Source organism: Pan troglodytes, chromosome 10 (assembly GCF_028858775.2).
Source record: "Pan troglodytes isolate AG18354 chromosome 10, NHGRI_mPanTro3-v2.0_pri, whole genome shotgun sequence".
Lineage (NCBI taxonomy): Eukaryota > Metazoa > Chordata > Mammalia > Primates > Hominidae > Pan > Pan troglodytes.
In genome coordinates, this window is record NC_072408.2 from 113,270,970 (window position 1) to 113,291,227 (window position 20,258).

The window sequence follows — 20,258 nt, forward strand, 5'->3', positions numbered from 1 at the left end:
AGATTTCTGTTTTTGGTGGAAAATTGTTAAGTGAAGGATTTTACTGCCATGCATTTATTTCATCAGTAATAAGTGGCATTTAATCCTGAGACATTTCTTATTTAAGTGAACTCTGGCATGGCTCAATATATCCTGAGGAGATTAGTAAGAGAATCCAGTTTAAAATAACTGCTTGGCCAAAGGGAAAAAAGAAAGAAATGCAGCCACAGAATCAGGAAATTATAGTGTTGAAGGAATGACAGCTGTTTTGGGTAACTCTACAACTCATGGATTTTTTCTTTTAGGGATTCAGTGGTTGAGTTTTTTTGCCCCACCCAAAGGTTTTTCTTCTGTCCTTTTTGCTTATTTTTCTTCCTTTTCTTTTCTGATCCATTGCTAGACAGCTTATTTTTCTTGATGTTTAGATTGTTAGTTGATTTCACAGCTTTTCCCTCATCCACTAGATAAATGCAATCTAAAAATGTAATTAAACTCCAATCTTAAGGGCAGAGGAGAACTATTTTTCCCATTGAAATAATTTCATTGTTTCTTTTTTCATTCTGTCTCTTCTCTGGAGAAAAATTAATGTTTTTACTTGTTGGCTTAGAACTTGCTCTAAATGCCAAATTTTAAAAAGGAAAACTTTCCAGGGAAGTTTAGCAGAAGTTATGCACCAAAAGGATGTGTATCCTGGCTCAGGAGTCAGTGGACTTGTGCTGTTCAACACAATTCTCAACTCTGCTGCCAACTTTTTGGATGACCTTGGCCACTTAATTTCTCTAGACCTCACTCCTAGTGCCTGTAAAACAGATAGGTTAATCAGGTGATTTCTAAGGGCCTTTCCAATTCTAATATTCTATGGCTCTGTCCTCTGAAAGAATCACAGCGCCAGTCTTAGATTTCTCTCACCGTTCTCCAGTATGACAAGGTGTATTCCATGCAGAAAATGGTTGTAGAGATTCCAGTGTTTACACAGACAGTAGGTAGAGGACAAGTCCTGTGCTGCTTCTTCAGATTATCAGATTTTTATTTGGTTTGTACTGGTCCCAGATTATTATCAAATACAGAGAAGTTTTGGGATTTGGGGGAGGGTGAGGTGGAGTGGATTGTTGAGTAGCACAAATCCATATTTTCTTATAGCTTTGGGTTACTGGTGGTTCTAATGCCCATTTTGGTTTCATTTTAGGCTTTGGGCGTTGCCTTGTATATAAAAATGCTAAATGTACGTTGAAACGATACACCAATCAGACTTTTGATAAAGTGATGGGGCCCATGTTGGATGCTGCTACAAGGAAACCTATCTGGCGACATGAAATCTTAGATGCAGATGGTATTTGTTCTCCAGGTAAAAGCCTTTTAAAAGAAAAAAATTTAATACTTTTTGACATCATATGTTATTCAATAATATTTCTGAATATTTGGCAAAAAGGGCAGAAAAAAGTAACAACCTATGAAACCACCATCCAAATTCAACCAATGAGGTCATTTTTGATGAATTTCCTTCCAGTCTGTTTTTCTATACACTATGTTTTTACCTATCAGTAATCTATGCTAACTATAATTTTCTAGTTATAACTTTGAATAATAGAAAAGCCACTTTAAGGAAATATTTAGAGTAGTTCATGTCCCTGCATCTGCACTGGTATTTCTTCATTTACGCATTTAGCTTACAGACTACTTTAGAATTTTATCCCCCTGCAAAGGTATGACTCCATTATAATTACAAATTTGTAATGCATTTTGTTGATGAAACAAATAGCCCTTGCCCTTATGGGTCTCACAGGCTAGTGCAGGAGACTGACATTGATCAGAGGATCATGCATAAATCCAGGTTAAGGAATCATATAGGTAACTATGAGGCCATTTTATAGCAAGAGAATTTGACCTAGTTGGGAAGATCAGCATGGCTTTCCCAAGGAAGTGAGCTGGAATCTGAAGGACAGGGAAGAGTTAACTAAAGAAGAGGATCAGGGAGCATGTTCTAAGTAATGAGAAAAGCTTGTGCAAGGGTCCCAGAGCTTGGTAGTTGAAAGATCTGAAAGAAGACCAGTGTGGCTAACAAGAAGAGAGTGCAGGGAAGCATGGTGCACACGAGTTGGTGGGTGACGCACGGGGTAGGGGCCAGAGTAAGCAAGTCCTTGCAACCATGTTAGTATTGTCTTTATTTTATTAATTTCATTTTTGAGACAGGGTCTTAGTCTGTCACTGAGGCTGGAGTGCAGTGGCACAATCTCAGCTCACTGCAACCTCTGCCTCCCAGACTCAAGCGGTTCTCCCACTTCAACCTCCTGTATAGCTGGGACCCATAGGCGCGTGCCACCATGCCTGGATAGTTTTTTGTATTTTTTGTAGAGATGAGGTCTTACCATCTTGCCCAGGCTTGTCTTGAACTCCTGGGCTCAAGTTCTCCACCCACCTCGGCTTCCCAAAGTGCTTGAGCCACCACGCCGAGCCCATGATACTATTTTCATTATGATCCTAAAAGCAATGATATATTCAGATAAGCGTTTTGAATGATCATTCTGACTACAGTGTAGAAAAAGGATTAGAAGGGCACTAAAATAGAAGGTAGACCTGGTACCAGGAGCTGTGGTGAAGGTGGAGAGAACCCAGTTTGTGAGGAGGGAAATCCACATGACTTTGTCATAGTTGGCCTGTGGGCGGTGAATGCTTTATCAAGCTGTGGTTCCAAAGAGACACAGAGTACGCGACTTCTCCTCCCTCCCTCTGCCTTTGTTTCTTGGAGAATTTTTCTCACCCTAACACTGGTCAGTATGGCTTGGAAAATACGCGCTGTGACAGTACTACAGGTAGTTGGTCTTTGAGCTTACCAGGAAGCGATACAAAGCAAAAATGGGAATAACAGCATAACCAAAGAAATATTTTGATTTCCTTGTTGCCCAAGTTAAATTGGTGGTGGCTTATTACTGGTTGAAATAACTATAAATAAAAATAAGTGACCAAAACTAGACACCCTAAGAGATATATAAAATTGCTATTTACTGAGATGATGTTTCTCATGTTCATGTAGTACTCTGAATTATTTTCTTAATTTTATATAGACTATGATTGTGTGTGTGTGGGGGGGCGGGGGGGTGTAAGTCTCACTCTGTTGAACAGGCTGGAGTGCAGTGGCATAATCATAGCTCACTGCAGCCTCAACCTAGGTTCAAGCAATCCTCCTACCGCAGCCTCCTGAGTTGTTGGGACTGCAGGCCTGTGCATCTTTGCCTAGTTCGTAATCTTTGTATTCCACACAGATGATAACGATGTGCCTAACACTTTTCTTTTTTTCTCAGGTGAGAAAGTAGAAAACAAACAAGTGCTTGTAAATAAGTCCATGCCCACAGTGACTCAGATTCCTTTGGAAGGAAGTAATGTACCACAGCAACCGCAGTACAAAGATGTACCCATAACGTATGTATTGGTTGTGCCCTGGTAATATGTAGAAAGGTTAGAAAAAGAGAAGAAATGGGAGAAATTCGAAGTTAGGTCTTGGTGTGTTGGAGAACTAGAAATAGCAATTTGGGGTAACATTACTTGTCATGGAAAAAGCATGGCATAGAAGATAAAACTAGTCTGTGGAATCATATAGGCCCTAAACTGGGTTTGAGGTGTGGACCACATAGGCAGGGGTTCCTGGTGGAATTAACAACAGGATGAAGGGCACATGGGCATAAAAGTGCCTGGGTTTTGGAGGATCAGTGTAGCTTGCTGGGGCTAGGTTGTGAAAGAGTTGGGAATTGATACTGCAGAGAGTGACATGATAAGAGTCATATTTTTAAACAGTAAAACACACTGGCCACAGCATGGCATCACAGTATACTAGAACATAGCCCAGCTCTAGTAGAGGTTGTTTTGTGTATCTTACATGAGTAAAGCATTTAAATTCTGTTAGCTTCAGTTTTTTCATTTGTATAATACAATGAAAGAGTTAGACTTGTTAATCTCTAAATTTCTTCTAAGCTCTAAAATTTAATAAAATATGAACCTAGTGAGAAGGGCCAATGATAGTCACCACATTGTGATATAAAAACCAAACTAGAAGAGATATCTAACCTAGCCAAGGTGAACTAGGCTGAGTTTAGGAGGTGGCAGTGAGGGTGACATAGGAGGACTAGATTCTTGAGTTGTGATGGCAGTTTTACAAATGTATTCAATACACAGTAGCTGAGGCCTGCCATGTGCCAGCCATCCTGCCTCTTGTGCCAGCGATATAGGGCTGAAATAAGCCACAGGCGTTGCCTGCAAAGAGTCATATTTAGTTGGCAAAGACCTCCACACAAAAAAAGTGCAGTAATGACCATGATCATAATAGCATATTGGGAATTTACACTGTACCAGTTACTGTTCTGGACATTTTACATGTGTTAGCTCAGTTAATCCTACCAGCATCCCAGGAGCTATGTTCTCTTAGTGGCTCATTAGAAAGATAAGATGGAAGCAAGGAGAAGTTAAGTAACTTACCAAGGTCACACAGCAATAAAGGGCAGCACCAGGATTTGAAGTCATGCAACCTGGCTTCAGAGCGCTTCTCTTGACCACTGTGCTAAACCCAGCAAAGCATTGTGGGTGCCACGGATTTGTCTCTCTAGGAGGAGCACCAAAGAGAAGATGGGCAGCTCTGCTTAGGGGATGGGTCCAGACTCTACACTGACTTCTACACTATGAACAGCTATTTTGCAGTTACAGAGGTGGCTCTGCTGGTTGGCTCTCTTCCTGTCTTGAAGGAGGATATCTCTTTTTCTGTGCAAAGTTCATCTCTCCTTTTGGTTTCTTAATTTCATTCACCCTTTTCAGAGACCTTTTTCTGTCATCTTCTCTTTTATCCTCCCATATTTTCAACCTGTTTCCTATTGATTCCTTCTCCACAGGCTAGAAAATGTGCTCAGATACTTTTCACCTTTAAAGGAAAATGAAAGTTTTTTCTGGTCTTTGTGTCCCTTTCTAGCTGCCACTGTATTCCTCTTCCTTTCACTACGAAGCTCCTCAGAGCAATCATCTTGTCATCTCCATTTCTACTTTGTTACCTTCCACTTGCTCCCTAACCCTCGGAACTGGCCTCTTACCTACCTCCTCATTCTCCTGAAACAGCTCCAGAAGAGGTCACCAAAGACATCCTATGTGTTTGTTTCATTCAAGAAATACTTTTTTTTTTTTTTGAGATGGAGTCTCGCACTGTCATCCGGGCTAGAGTGCAACGGCACGATCTCGGCTCACTGCAACCTCCACCTCCCAGTTCAAGTGATTCTCTTGCCTCAGCCTCCCGAGTAGCTGGGACTACAGGCACACACCACCACACTCAGCTAATTTTTTGTATTTTTACAAAAATAAAAAATACAATATGTTGTCCAGACTAGTCTCGAACTCTTCACCTCATGATCTGCCCACCTTGGCCTCCCAAAGTGCTGGGAGTCATAAGCCACCGTGCCCAGCCCTTAAAAAATACTTTTTGAGCACTAACAGTATGCCAGGAACTATTCCAGGCACATGGGATAGTGCAGGGAGGAAAACCAGCAGTCCCTGTCTTTGTGGGAATCACACCCCAGTGCAGGAAGACAGGAAGTAAAGAAATAAGCAAAACCCATGTATAGTCGAATTTGCCAAATCAGACAGACTCTTCGATCGGAATCTTCTTGCAGACTGGGACTTTGTTTCTTTTTCACCTTGTACCCCCTAGTCTCTGGCATAGTACCTGGCACATAGTGGGTATTCAGTAAATAGTTATGTGAATGAATGAATTTCATATGACACTTCTATAGCATTTGACACCACTGACCTCTCTCTTCCCTTGATGTTGTGACACTGCTCTCGCCTGGCCCTCCCTGTCAGTCTAATCACTCACTCTTAGCCCCCCATCCTGCCTGGCCTTGTGATGACTTCACCCTGGCCAAGGTGACTCTTGAACCTCATCTGGACAAGCTCCCCAGTTCTCAGCACTCCAGTCACCCTGTTTTTGCTGATGACTCCCATATAGACATCTGCCCAGTGTCAGCTTCATATCAGCACTTGGACAGCTTTACAGTGGTCCCAAACAGGCTCCTCCTCCTGGATCCCTGTCTTGGTAAATGGCATCAGCTGCCAGCAGCCAGCCAGTCACCAGCACAACCTGACTCCTTTCCTTTACCTGCCACACACACCAATCCTGTCGTTCCTGTCATCTTAGCAGCTCTCTTCTCTCCCTCCTCCTGCTTCATGCTACAGTGTCTGCACTGTGGCCCTCTGCTCCGCCTGGAGTTCTTGTTAACTGTCCATCTGCCTCCAGGCTGGTACCACTCAGGCTCTCTCTGCATCACTGCTAGGGTGATTTTTTCTTTTTGAGACGGAGTCTCGCTCTATTGCCCAGGCTGGAGTGCAGTGGCACGATCTTGGCTCACTGCAACCTCCACCTCCTGGATTCAAGCAATTCTCTTGCCTTAGCCTCCTGAATAGCTATGATTACAGGGGCATGCCACTATGCCCGGCTAATTTTTGTATTTTTAGTAGAGATGGGTTTCACATGTTAGGCTGGTCTCGAACACCTGACCTCATGATCCGCCTGCCTTGACCTCCCAAAGTGCTGGGATTACAGGCATGAGCCACCGTGCCCGGCTGGGTGATTTTCTAAACTACTCTGGCCGTGTTACTCCCTTGGATAAATAGAGTGAAACTTGAGTAAGTTAAGTAAAAGTGTGAACGACAGTGGTGCCTGTGGGAAAGGCGTCCTTAGCACGCCTCCCTGGCCTCATAGGCCCCTCTCGCACACTAAGCCCTATGTTTCTAGGAAATCACCTCTTATTCTCCAAAATGTGCCATCCTAATTCAATTAGGCCTTCGCTCAGGTTGCCACTCTGTCAGTGACCCACTCTGGTCAGGTCTCAAGTTGAGGTTTACCTCTTCTGTGGCAGGGCTTGACAGCTTGCCACTCCCTGCCACCACTGTCATCCCCCACCCCCAGCAGAATTGACTATCTCCCTTGAGCCTCTCCTGTTCTTCATACCAGATACCATTACTGCACTTACCTGTCTCCTCCTTGATTGGATTGTGAGCTCCTTTGGTGCAGTAACTGTGTCTACTTAATTGTTACGTGTCCGAAGGCTACCAGGATCTGATACCTGGTAGATTTCTAATAATGTTTGTTATGTGAAAAAAATTAATAATTGAAAAGCTGAGTAAGTAAAAGTGCTATTGCTATTAAGAACTAGGAGTTGAGTCTGAAATCCCAGTTCCACTTTGTGTGAGTCATGTGCCCTTGGACAAGTTACTTAACCCCTCTAAGCATCAGTTTTCCTCATCTATAATAAGGGAATAACAGTATGGACTGTTGTGAGGATTAAATTGCACTGTGCCTTCCTCATAATAAACGTGTAGTATTGTAAAAGGGAAATTGTGAAATTTGAATTTAATGTTAAAAAAAAATTGAAGTCATTTTTCAGAGCCCAAGATGAAAATGTCAAAATACTCTATGGTAGGCATGAAATGAAATATAACATGGGTGAGAAGTTCACAAAGGGCAGTTTGAAAACTCTGTTTTAGTGACTTTCTCTTAACACCAGCTACAAAGGAGCAACAGACTCATATATTGAAAAAGTGATGATATCTTCAAATGCTGAAGATGCTTTTCTGATCAAAATGCTGCTGAGACAGACAAGGCGTCCAGAAATTGGAGACAAATTCAGCAGTCGTCATGGGCAAAAGGGTAAACTGTATCATTTCTCAACTTGATTATAAAACAATATATGAATGTATTTGTTAACCACTTATATAAAATTCCCCCATTTAAAAAATTTACTTTGGAAAAGTATTACATTGTTATAAAAATTAATCTTGTTTTATTTCTTAGATTAACCTGTTTATATTTAATGGCATTTAAAAATACATGGTAGACTTGCTCCTCTATGCTGTCTGTTTCATTCTCCTGCAGTTGCTATGCCCAGAATTATAATTATAGATACAGTCTGGGTGATGTGCCTATTGAGATACATGTAGCTGTTCAAAAAATAAATAGTAGTGCCTTTTTTTTTTTTTTTTTCCTGAAAGATAGATCTTTAAACTACTATATGTTCTGTTGGGTCATAGTGTCAGATGTCAGCACTAGAAGACACCTCAGAGTTATCCGTCCCCTTGTTTACAGTTGAGGATGTTCAGACCCCGCATTTTCAGTGGCCAGTCAAGGATACACAGCTACTTGGTTGCTGAGCTGGTGTTAGAACCTGGGTCTCCTGACCCCAGGGCGGTGCTTTGTGTGTGTCTTACATCTAATCCCATTGGCAAGCCTCATTCATTCCTTTGATGGTTACTGCACAGTTTTCATCTATTTGTAGTTTTGTTTATTTTCAAGAAACACAGCACTGTATCACTGTTAATTTTAGCTCTGCCTGCCACTTAGCTTTAAGAATAACAACAGCTAACAGTTTTGTAGCACTGTGTGCCTGGCTGCGTTCTCATCACTTTACAGGTGCTGACTCATTTGATTCTCACACAATTCTGGAGGGAGGTGGCATCATTATCCATATTTTATAGATAAGGAAACAGAGGCATAGAAAGATTAATAGCTTGCCCAAGGTCACACAATTAATGGGAGAACTGACATTTGAACCTTGGCAGCTTGGCTCCAGAGACCTAGCTCTTAATTACTAGGCCACACTGACTGTTAAGCAGTTAGCAATGTGCCTGGCACACATAGTAAGTGCTCAAGAAGTAACAGCAATGATCATTAACATTGACCATCTTTTTTTTGATATATACTTAAGATGTATTACTTCTACTTTTCTACCTTGACTCTCACATTTGCTTATAAATTACTAGTGTGATATCTTCTTATTTTTAATTGGTTTGAAGATAACTGCACATTGTGTTTCTGCTGATTTTAAGTTTCTTTGCCAAGCGAGTATATCCATGTTACAGTTTTCTTGGTCAGGTATACCCAGCCTTAGTTGTCATTTTGCCAATGAAACTATGTCAGATTAAGATACTCTTTCATCAAACTCATTTTTAGTTCTGTTGACAGAGGCAAGATTATTTTAGCCTGCCAATATTTTTAAGAAATGATTGGTTCCATCTGTTAATGTGAATTTGACACCTGTAATTCATATAGTTCCCTGAGATACTAACTCTTAATGCCCTTTGAGTGTTTTTAAAAGTATCTTGAGTTTCTAACATTTTATATGGCTTGCCAGTAAAAAATCAAATTCTGTATATTGAAACTGTTTCCCCTTTTATCTTGGTCTTGACAGTTGCTGAGTCAATTATGGGGTAACCTTAACCTCATTTGCTAGGTCATTGTGGGGTAACCTTAACCTCATTTGTAGTCTCTATCTTACTTGGCCTCCTACTTGGACAAGAGCAAAGTTGATATTCTTCTTGTAAAATATTGACACTGGAAGCTTCACAAGAATGCACACCATAAGAGAATATCCCGTTTCTGAATCAGTTTACAAGACTAAGGTCCCCAAATCCTTATGTCTTTATCCCATCAGGGTATTATGCAAAGAGTTGCAGACTAGCAGATATTTCAGTGGCTATGCAATGTGTTCTAATTCCACTAAACTTTTTTTGTTAAGTTCTGGATTACATGTGCAGAACGTGCAGTTTTGTTACATAGGTATACACGTGCCGTGGTGGTTTGCACACCCATCAACCCGTCACCTACATTAGGTATTTCTCCTAATGTTATCCCTCCCCTAGCCTCCCACCCCCAGCAGGCCTCGGTGTGTGATGTTCCCCTCCCTGTGCCCAAGTGTTCTCATTGTTCAACTCCGACTTATGAGTGAGAACATGCAGTGTTTGGTTTTCTGATCTTGTGATATTTTGCTGAGAATGATGGTTTCCACCTTCATCCACGTCCCTGCAAAGGACATGAACTCATCCTTTTTTATGGCTGCATAGTATTCCATACTGTATATGTGCCACATTTTCTTAACCCAGTCTATCATTCATGGATGTTTGGGTTGGTTCCAAGTCTTTACTCTTGTGAATAGTGCCACAATAAACATACGTGTGCATGTGTCTTTATAGTAGAATGATTTGTAATCCTTTGGGTATGTGGGATTGCTGGGTCAAATGGTATTTCTGGTTCTAGATCCTTGAGGAATCGCCACACTGTCTTCCACAATGACTGAACTAATTTACACTCCCACCAACAGTGCAAAAGTGTTCCTATTTTTCTATAACCTCTCCAGCGTCTGTTGTTTCCTGACTTTTTAATGATCGCCATTCTAACTGGCATGAGATGGTATCTCATTGTGGTTTGATTTGCATTTCACTAATGACTAGTGATGATGAGCATTTTTTCATATGTCTGTTGGCTGCATAAATGTCTTCTTTGGAGAAATGTCTGTTCATATCCCTTGCCCATTTTTTGATGGGGGTTGTTTGCTTTTTTCTTGTAAATTTGTTTAAGTCCTTTGTAGATTCTGGATATTAGCCCTTTGTCAGATGGATAGACTGCAAAAATTTTCTCCCATTCTGTAGTTTGCCTGTTCACTCTGATGATAGTTTCTTTTGCTGTACAGAAGCTCTTTAGTTTAATTAGATCCCATTTGTCAATTTTGGCTTTTGTTGCCATTGCTTTTGGTGTTTTAGACATGAAGTCTGCCCATGTCTATGTCCTGAATGGTATTGCCTAGGTTTTCTTCTAGGATTTTTATGGTCCTAGGTCTTATGTTTAGGTCTTTCATCCATCTTGAGTTGATTTTTGTATAAGGTGTAAGGAAGGGGTCCAGTTTCAGTTTTCTGCATATGGCTAGCCAGTTTTCCCAACACCATTTATTAAATAGGGAATTTTTTCCCCATTGCTTGTGTGTGTCAGGTTTGTCAAAGATTAGATGATGGTAGATGTGTGGTGTTATTTCTGAGGCCTCTGTTCTGTTCCATTGGTCTATATATCTGTTTTGGTACCAGTACCATGCTGTTTTGGTTACTGTGGCCTTGTAGTATAGTTTGAAGTCAGGTAGCATGATGCCTCCAGCGTTGTTCTTCTTGCCTAGGATTGTCTTGGCTATGTGGGCTCTTTTTTGGTTCCATATGAACTTTAAAGTAGTTTTTTCTGGTTCTGTGAAGTAAGTCAGTGGTAGCTTGATGGGGATAACATTGAATCTATAAATTACTTTGGGCAGTAAGACCATTTTCCTGATATTGATTCTTCTTATCCATGAGCATGGAATGTTTTTCCATTTGTTTGTGTCCTCTCTTATTTCCTTGAGCAGTAGTTTGTAGTTCTCCTTGAGGAGGTCCTTCACATCCCTTGTAAGTTGGATTCGTAGGTATTTTATTCTCTTTGAAGCAATTGTGAATGGGAGTTCACTCATGATTTGGCTGTCTGTTTGTCTGTTATTGGTGTATAGGAATGCTTGTGATTTTTGCATATTGATTTTGTATCCCAAGACTTTGCTGAAGTTGCTTATCAGCTTAAGGAGATTTTGGGCTGAGACGATGGGGTTTTCTAAATACACAATCATGTCATCTGCAATCAAAGACAATTTGACTTCCTTTCTTCCTATCTGAGTATACTTTATTGGGTTCTCTTGTCTGATTGCCCTGGCCAGAACTTCCAACACTATGTTGAATAGGAGTGGTGAGAGAGGGCATCCTTGTCTTGTGCCAGTTTTCAAAGGGAATGCTTCCAGTTTTTGCCCATTCAGTATGATATTGGCTGTGGGTTTGTCATAAATAGCTCTTAGTATTTTGAGGTATGTTCCATCGATACCTGGTTTATTGAGAGTTTTTAGCATGAAAGGCTGTTGAATTTTGTCAAAGTCCTTTTCTGCATCTATTGAGATAATCATGTGGTTTTTGTCATTGGATCTGTTTATGTGATGGGTTATGTTTATTGATTTGCATATGTTGAACCAGCCTTGCGTCTCAGGGATGAAGCCGACTTGATCGTGGTGGAAAAGCTTTTTGACGTGCTGCTGGATTCGGTTTGCCAGTATTTTATTAAGGATTTTCGCATCAATGTTCATCAGGGATGTTGGCCTAAAATTCTCTTTTTTTATTGTATCTCTGCCAGATTTGGTATCAGGATGATGCTGGCCTCATAAAATGAGTTAGGGAGGATTCCCTGTTTTTCTATTGATTGGAATAGTTTCAGAAGGAATGGTATCAGCTCCTCTTTGTATCTCTGGTAGAATTTGGCTGTGAATCCGTCTGGTCCTGGACTTTTTTTGGTTGGTAGGCTATTAATTATTGCCTTAATTTCAAAACCTGTTATTGGTCTATTCAGAGATTCAACTTCTTCCTGGTTTAGTCTTGGGAGGGTGTATATGTCCAGGAATTTATCCATCTCTTCTATATTTTCTAGTTTATTACATAGAGGTGTTTATAATATTCTCTGATGGTAGTTTGTATTTCTGTGGGATCGGTGGTGATGTCCCCTTTATCATTTTTTATTGCATCTATTTGATTCTTCTCTCTTTTCTTCGTATTAGTCTTCCTAGTGGTCTATGTATTTTGTTGATCTTTTCAGAATACCAGCTCCTGGATTCATTGATTTTTTTTGACAGGTTTTTGTGTCTCTATCTCCTTCAGTTCTGCTCTGATCTTAGTTATTTCTGCTAGCTTTTGAATTTGTTTGCTCTTGCTTCTCTAGTTCTTTTAATTGTGATGTTAGGGTGTCGATTTTAGATCTCTCCTGCTTTCTCTTGTGGGCATTTAGTGCTATAAATTTCCCTCTACACACTGCTTTAGATGTGTCCCAGAGATTCTGGTACGTTGTGTCTATGTTCTCATTGGTTTCAAAGAACATCTTTATTTCTGCCTTCATTTCATTATTTACCCCATAGTCATTCAGGAGCAGGTGGTTCAGTTTCCATGAGTTGTGTGGTTTTGAGTGAGTTTCTTAATCCTGAGTTCTAATTTGATTGTGCTGTGGTCTGAGAGGCAGTTTGTTGTGATTTCTGTTCTTTTACATTTGCTGAGGAGTGTTTTACTTCCAATTATGGGTCAATTTTAGAATAAGTGCGATGTGGTGCTGAGAAAAATGTATATTCTGTTGATTTGGGGTGGAGAGTTCTGTAGATGTCTATTAGGTCCATTTGGTCCAGAGCTGAGTTCAAGTCCTGGATATCCTTGTTAAGTTTCTGTCTCGTTGATCTGTCTAATATTGACAGTGGGGTGTTAAAGTCTCCCATTATTATTTTTTGGGAGTCTAAGTCTCTTTGTAGGTCTCTAAGAACTTGCTTTATGAATCTGGGTGCTCCTGTATTGGGTGCATATATATTTAGGATAGTTAGCTCTTCTTGTTGAATTAACCCCTTTACCATTATGTAATGGTCTTCTTAGTCTCTTTTGATTTTTGTTGGTTTAAAGTCTGCTTTATCAGAGACCAGGATTGCAACCCCTGCTTTTTTTTTTTTTTTTTTTTTTTTTTGCTTTCCATTTGCTTGGTAGATCTTCCTCCATCCCTTTATTTTGAGCCTATGTGTGTCTTTGCATGTGAGATGGGTCTCCTGAATACAGCACACTGATGGGTCTTGACTCTTTATCCAATTTGCCAGTCTGTGTCTTTTAATTGGGGCATTTAGCCCATTTACATTTAAGGTTAATATTGTTATGTGTGAATTTGTTCCTGTCATTATGATGCTTGCTGGTTATTTCGCCTGTTAATTGATGCAGTTTCTTCATAGCATCGATGGTCTTTACAATTTGGCATGTTTTTGCAGCAGCTGGTACCGGTTGTTCCTTTCCATGTTTAGTGCTTCCTTCAGGAGCTCATGTAAGGCAGGCCTGGTGGTGACAAAATGTCTCAGCATTTGTTTGTCTGTAAAGGATTTTATTTCTCCTTCACTTATGAAGCTTAGTTTGGCTGGATATGAAATTCTGGGTTGAAAATTCTTTTCTTTAAGAATGTTGAATATTGGCCCCTACTCTCTTCTGGCTTGTAGGGTTTCTGCAGAGAGATCTGCTGTTAGTCTGATGGGCTTCCCTTTGTGGGTAACCCGAGCTTTCTTTCTGGCTGCCCTTAACACTTTTTCCGTCATTTCAACCTTGGTGAATCTGACAATTACGTGTCTCAAGGTTGCTCTTCTCGAGGAGTATCTTTGTGGTGTTCTCTGTATTTCCTGAATTTGAATGTTGGCCTGCCTTGCTAGGTTGGGGAAGTTCTCCTGGATAATATCCTGAAGAGTGTTTTCTAACTTGGTTCCATTCTCCTCATCACTTTCAGGTACGTCAGTCAAACGTAGATTTGGTCTTTTCACGTAGTCGCATATTTCTTGGAGGCTTTGTTCGTTTCTTTTCACTCTTTTTTCTCTAATCTTGTCTTCTTGATTTATTTCATTACTTTGATCTTCAATCACTGATATCCTTTCTTCCGATTGATCGAATTGGCTATTGAAGCTTGTGTATGCTTCACGAAGTTCTCGTACTGTGGTTTTCAGTTCCATCAGGTCATTTAAGCTCTTCTCTACACTGGTTGTTCTAGTTAGCCATTCATCTAACCTTTTTTCAAGGTGTTTAGCTTCCTCGCAATGGGTTAGAACATGCTCCTTTAGCTTGGAGAGGTTTGTTATTACTGACCTTCTGAAGCCTACTTCTGTCAACTCGTCAAACTCATTCTCCATCCAGTTTTGTTCCCTGGCTGGCAAGGAGTTGTGTTCCTTTGGAGGAGAAGAGGCATTCTGGTTTTTGGAATTTTCAGCCTTTCTGCTCTGGCTTCTCCCCATCTTTTTGTGGTTTTATCTACCTTTGGTCTTTGATGTTGGTGACCTATGGATGAGGTTTTGGTCTGGATGTCCTTTTTGTTGATGTTGATGCTATTCCTTTCTGTTTGTTAGTTTTCATTCTAACAGACAGGCCTGTCAGCTGCAGGTCTGTTGGAGTATGCTGGAAGTCCACTCCAGACCCTGTTTGCCTGGGTATCACCAATGGAGGTTGCAGAATAGCAAATATTGCTGCCCGATCCTTCCTCTGGAAGCTTCGTCCCAGAGGGGCACCTGCCTGTATGAGGTGTCTGTCGGCCCCTACTGGGAGGTGTCTCCCAGTCAGGCTACACGGGGGTCAGGGACCTACTTGAGGAGGCAGTCTGTCCATTATCAGAGCTTGAACACCATGCTGGGAGAACCACTGCTCTCTTCAGAGTTGTCAGGCAGTGACGTTTAAGTCTGGAGAAGCTGTCTGCTGCCTTGCCCCCAGAGGTAGAATCTAGAAAGGCAGTAGGCTTTGCTGAGCTGCAGTGGGCTCTGCCCAGTTCGAGCTTCCCTGCCACTTTGTTTACACTGTGACCATGGAACTGCCTCCTCAAGCCTCAGCAATTGTGGATGCCCCTGCCTCTGCCACACTCCACCATCCCAGGTTGATCTCAGACTGCTGCGCTAGCAGTGAGCAAGGCTCCGTGGGCATGAGACCAGCCAAGCCCAGGCACAGGAGAGGATCTTCTGCTCTGCCGGTTGCGAAGACCGTGGGGAAAGCACAGTATTTGGGCAGGAGTGTACCTCTTCTCCAGGTACAGTCACTCATGGCTTCCCTTGGCTAGGAAAGGGAAATCCCCCAACCCCTTGCACTTCCCAGGTGAGGCGACGCCCTGCCCTGCTTCAGCTCGCCTTCCGTGGGGTGCACCCACTGTCCAACCAGTCCCAGTGAGATGAACCAGGTACCTCAGTCGGAAATGCAGAAATCCCCTGTCTTCTGCATCGATCTCCCTGGGAGCTGTAGACCAGAGCTGTTCCTATTTGGCCATCTTGGATGCAATCAGTCTCCACTAAACTTCTTGAAGGCAGAGACCATGTCCTTGTATTCTCCATAAAGCCCAGTAAGGCCTTTCTCATAGCAGACACTTAATAGATAGTAGATAATAGGTGAATTCACAATGTATATGAATGAATGAGAGAATGAAATTGGAGGTAGGGGAAGTGACGGAGGTAGATTCTCTACTGTTGATGGATTGATTTTATTCAGGTTTTAATCTGTCTGCTATGTGTGAGTACATGTATGTGTATAGACAAAGCAGTGCTTTTTTGTTTTTTTTTTTTTTTGGAGACAGAGTCTCACTCTGTCACCCAGGCTGGAGTGCAGTGGCTCGATCTCAGCTCAGTGCAACCTCCACCTCCCAGGTTCAAGCAATTCTTCTGCCTCAGCATCCCCCATTAGCTGGAACTACAGGTGTGCACCACCATGTCTGGCTAATTTTTAGTATTCTTAGTAGAGATGGAGTTTCACCATATTGCCCAGGCTGGTCCCAAATTCCTCAGCTCAGGCAATCCATCCACCTCAGCCTCCCAAAGTGCTGGGATTACAGACATGAGCCACCGTGCCCGGCCAAAGCAGTACTTTTAAAAATGAAAACAACACACCTAATTAGTAAGCTCCTGAAAATACAGGCGTCTAGGTAAAATGTCAGGAAGGTCTTTGTGCTATAGCATTTTTTCAGACTGTTAATATGATTGGTATAATGTTCATTAACAGGCATGGTTTCTAATTTGCAGTGATCTGAAACAGCAGATTTTAGAGAACTGTTCATTCTTAGGGGAGCTTTGACTTGTACGTCTCTTTACGAAACTGAAGGAGTCCTCCTGGGTCTAGCTGACCTTTCCCTTGTAGTGAGGAGTTTGTCTTGCTACTTTTTTTTTCCAGATGGCTTTTAATCCAAGGGTAAAAACCTTCTGATTAGCCTAGATTCCCTTGATAGTCCCTTCTCTTACAGCTTCATCAAATTTATGTTAAAGATTGGGGAAAAAACAAGCAAACAAACAAAAAGTAGGTAGTGTAAACTTTAACAGAGTAATAGAAGGACTGACATGGGACTCATAACTGGACATAATTTTTATTTCTCTTAAGTATAATTTTATTATTAAATAATAAATGCACATGGTTTTAAAAGGTCAAACAGAACAAGAAAGGGTTCTTTGTACAAAAAAAGCCCATCAGTCCTTGTCTCTCCTCCTCACCCAACTTTGGTTAGGTATAAAAGTCTAGGTTGAAAATTGTTTTCCCTAAGGATTTTGGTGGCCTTGCCACATGATCATCTAAATTCCATGTAAATTGTAATGTCACTCTTCTTCCTCGTGTTTTTGTGCCCTGTTTCTCTTTTTCTCTCCTTACCTCCCTCCTACTTTATTCCTTTCTCTCTGGAAGCTTTTACTATCTTCTTCCCTTCTTGACATTCTGAAATTTCATAGGCTCTTTTTTCATTCCTTGTGCTGGGCAATTGGACACCGTCGCATTCTGGAGGTTTAAGTTCCTTCAGTTCTAGGACATTTTCTTATATTTATTTAGTTAGTAATTTCCTCTTCCTCATTTTCCCCATACCCTTTCTGGTTTTCTTAGTGATCAAATATTGGAACTTCCAGATTGATGCTCTAGTTTTCTTATCTTTTTGCCTTCTTCTTGTTTTTCTTTTTAGGAGATTTGATCAACGTTATTTTTCAGATTTTTTAAACCTATCATATTTTAAATGTCTAATTAAATGTTTAAAGTTAATTTATATTCTTTCTGTCTCTCTCTCTTTTTTTTTTTTTTTTTTTGAAACAGAGTCTTGCTGTGTCGCCCAGGCTGGAGTGCAGTGGCGCAATCTCGGCTCACTGCAAGCTCTGCCTCCTGGGTTCATGCCATTCTCCTGCCTCAGCCTCCCGAGTAGCTGGGACTACAGGTGCCCGCCACCACGCCTGGCTAATTTTTTGTATTTTTTTTAGTAGAGATGGGGTTTCACTGTGTTAGCCAGGATGGTCTCGATCTCCTGACCTCGTGATCCACCTGCCTCGGCTTCCCAAAGTGCTGGGATTACAGGCGTGAGCCAGCACACCCAGCCTATTCTTTCTCTTATAGCAAGAAGTATGTATTTTTAGTTTTCTTTGAGTTTTAGTTTTTTGGTTTTTCTTTTTTTCTTTTTAGTTTTCTTCTGTTTCTAATTTTCTTTCCTTCCTTCTTTTCTTTTCTTTTCTTTTTGCAGTATCTTGCTGTGCTCTGTCACCCAGGCTGGAGTACAGTGGCACAATCACAGCTCACTGCATCCTCAACCTCCTGGGCTCAAGCGATCCTTCCATCTCAGCCTCCTGAGTAGCTGCACTACAGGCATGCACCACCATGCCTGGCTAATTTTTGTTTTTTGTTTTTGTTTTTTTTTTTTTTGGCTTTTTTAAAATTATTATTTGTAGAGACTAGGTATTGCCATATTACCCAGGCTGGTCTCGAACTTCTAGGATCAAGTGATCCACCTGCCTCAGCTTACCAAAATGGCATTTGAACCTTGGGATTACAGGTGTGAGATTACAGGTGTGAGCCACTGTGCCTGGCTGTTTCTATCTCTTGATAGGATTTTCCTCTCCTATTTGTTTTAGTGTCTGATTTGTTGTTGTTGAAGGCTTTCCTCTAATACCTGGTATACCCCTGAACCCTAGAAAGCATTTCAAAGCTCTGTGTCCCATGGATAGAACTTGTTGACTAGTGAATATCATTGCTGGGTGGTCAGGTAGTGAACTACTTTATTGTTGTGCCATTCAGTTTCAACATACTAGGATCTTTCTAACTCCTGCCTGAAGGTTGGAGCTGGGAATGAGGGTGGGACAGTGCTTAAGGCTGTCAGCTGACCTCCAGGAGTCAGGCAGGGGCAGGGACTGGAGCTTACTCTTCAGTGCATAGACTTTAATTCCTCTGTATCAGGCTTTTGACCAGCCCACCCTCTGCTGCGCTTGCTACCCTTGGGTCTCAGATCAAGTACTCAAGTGATGGTTACTCAAGTAAGGGTTAGGGGAGAAGTGTAGTTTCCTGGCTGTATGGACTAGGGAATACAGAGAACTGACAATTTCTTATATAGACATTTATTTATACAAATATTTGTTAAGTATCTTCTGCGTGTGTGGTACTATTCTAGGCTCTGGTCACAAGCAGTAAACAAAATAGATTAAAGTTCCAACCCTTGTGGGGCTTGCGTTCTTGTGGGCAAGAAGGAAAATAGTAAGTGCTGAGGGAATGATATGTCGTGAGATGAGAAAAGATTGAAAGCTGGGAGGGGGGGATGGGAAGCATGTGAGGGGAGGGCATGTGGTTAGTGATTCAAAGTTTAGGCAGAGTGGTTGGAGAACAACACCATGTTGAAAAGATGGCATTGAGTAAAGACCTGAGAGAAGTAAGGGGGTGAGCCCTCTCTGGCTGAAGAGCATTTGAGGTGAAGGTTTTGCGGCTGTAGCTCACCTAATAGAAGACCAGCAAGGAGGCCCCATAGCTGGAGCAGAGTGAGAAGTGAGGAGGCAGCCATGAGGCTCATAGGTCACTGCAGGAACTTTGGCTTTTATTCTGAGGGAGAGGGAAGCCACTGGAGAGGGGTTTGAGCTGGTGAGAGAGATGATCTGACTGACACTGGCTGCTGTGTTGAAAGAAACTGCAGTGGTGCCAGTTCAGAAGCTACGTGAGAGTTGGAGGTGGGCTGGAAAAGCATAACGACGAGGAATTGGTGAGAAGGGATCAGAGTCTGGACACATTTTGAAAGTAGAGCCTCCTGGAATTGCTGATGGATTAGGTGGCTTTGACTCAGTCCTCTTGCTTTCAGCTTCGCTCCTCACGCTGCCTTTTGCAATACTAGTACTTCGTGTCTCTGTCTTCTGAGCCTTCCCAGGAATCGGGTGGGTGAGTGGGGGTGGCACCAAAGGCCACGTCAGCTCACCTCTTCACATCTCATCTGCAGGGACTTAGTATTACTCTTCTGTTACTTTTCTTTCCTCTCTTTATCAGCTTTCAAAGTTGTAGAATTATCTCATGCCCACTGATACCACTGTGCCCATTCTTTCTCCTTACACGTAGGTTTACACCTTAATTTTTTTAAACTCAGTGAGGTTTAGAGAAGCAGTGTTGATAAACACATGTGTTTCATCTGTCATGTTTAACTAGAAATCTGTTTATTATTTGAGAATATTCAGCACAAGAATGTTTAGTGAGTATGCTTGATTTTTTTCAATGCAACTTATAGAACTGAAAATTATTTTAATAAAAGATGAGAAGGATTTTTAGAGCACTAACCTTTTGTTTCCTGACCAGAGCCTTGCCTCTAAGACTTCTTGGGTTTGTTTGTTTGTTTGTTTGTTTTTGTCTATTTTAATCAATTCTCAGATTGAAAATTAATTTTAAAATGTTTAAAGCTCACACCCTGAGAATTATTACATAAATGCTAACAATCATCAGAGAAGCATTAATCATAGTTTGTCAGCTCTTATCTGAAAATAATTTATCTTTCTTCTGGATCGTTGTTGTAACTAAGGTCTACAACTTTGGTCCTCTTCTTGAATGTCACCCATCTGAAGCCAGAGGCATGACAGTAGTAAAAGTCTATTTTTTGAAGTTTTATAAATAAAATTCTAAAGATTCAAAGATAC

General features: G+C 41.3%; 1 protein-coding gene across 2 annotated transcripts in view; it reads left to right on the plus strand.

Annotated features, from left to right (window-relative positions):
• The window catches only part of POLR3B (RNA polymerase III subunit B), a 146,946-nt gene that overhangs the window by 98,287 nt on the left and 28,401 nt on the right, over window positions 1-20,258 (plus strand). For both annotated transcript variants that reach the window (XM_001161567.8, XM_063787089.1), the window contains exons 21-23: window positions 1,166-1,324; window positions 3,279-3,396; window positions 7,515-7,657. In XM_001161567.8, coding sequence (XP_001161567.1) covers window positions 1,166-1,324; window positions 3,279-3,396; window positions 7,515-7,657 — 420 coding nt within the window. The remainder of the gene's footprint in view (window positions 1-1,165; window positions 1,325-3,278; window positions 3,397-7,514; window positions 7,658-20,258) is intronic.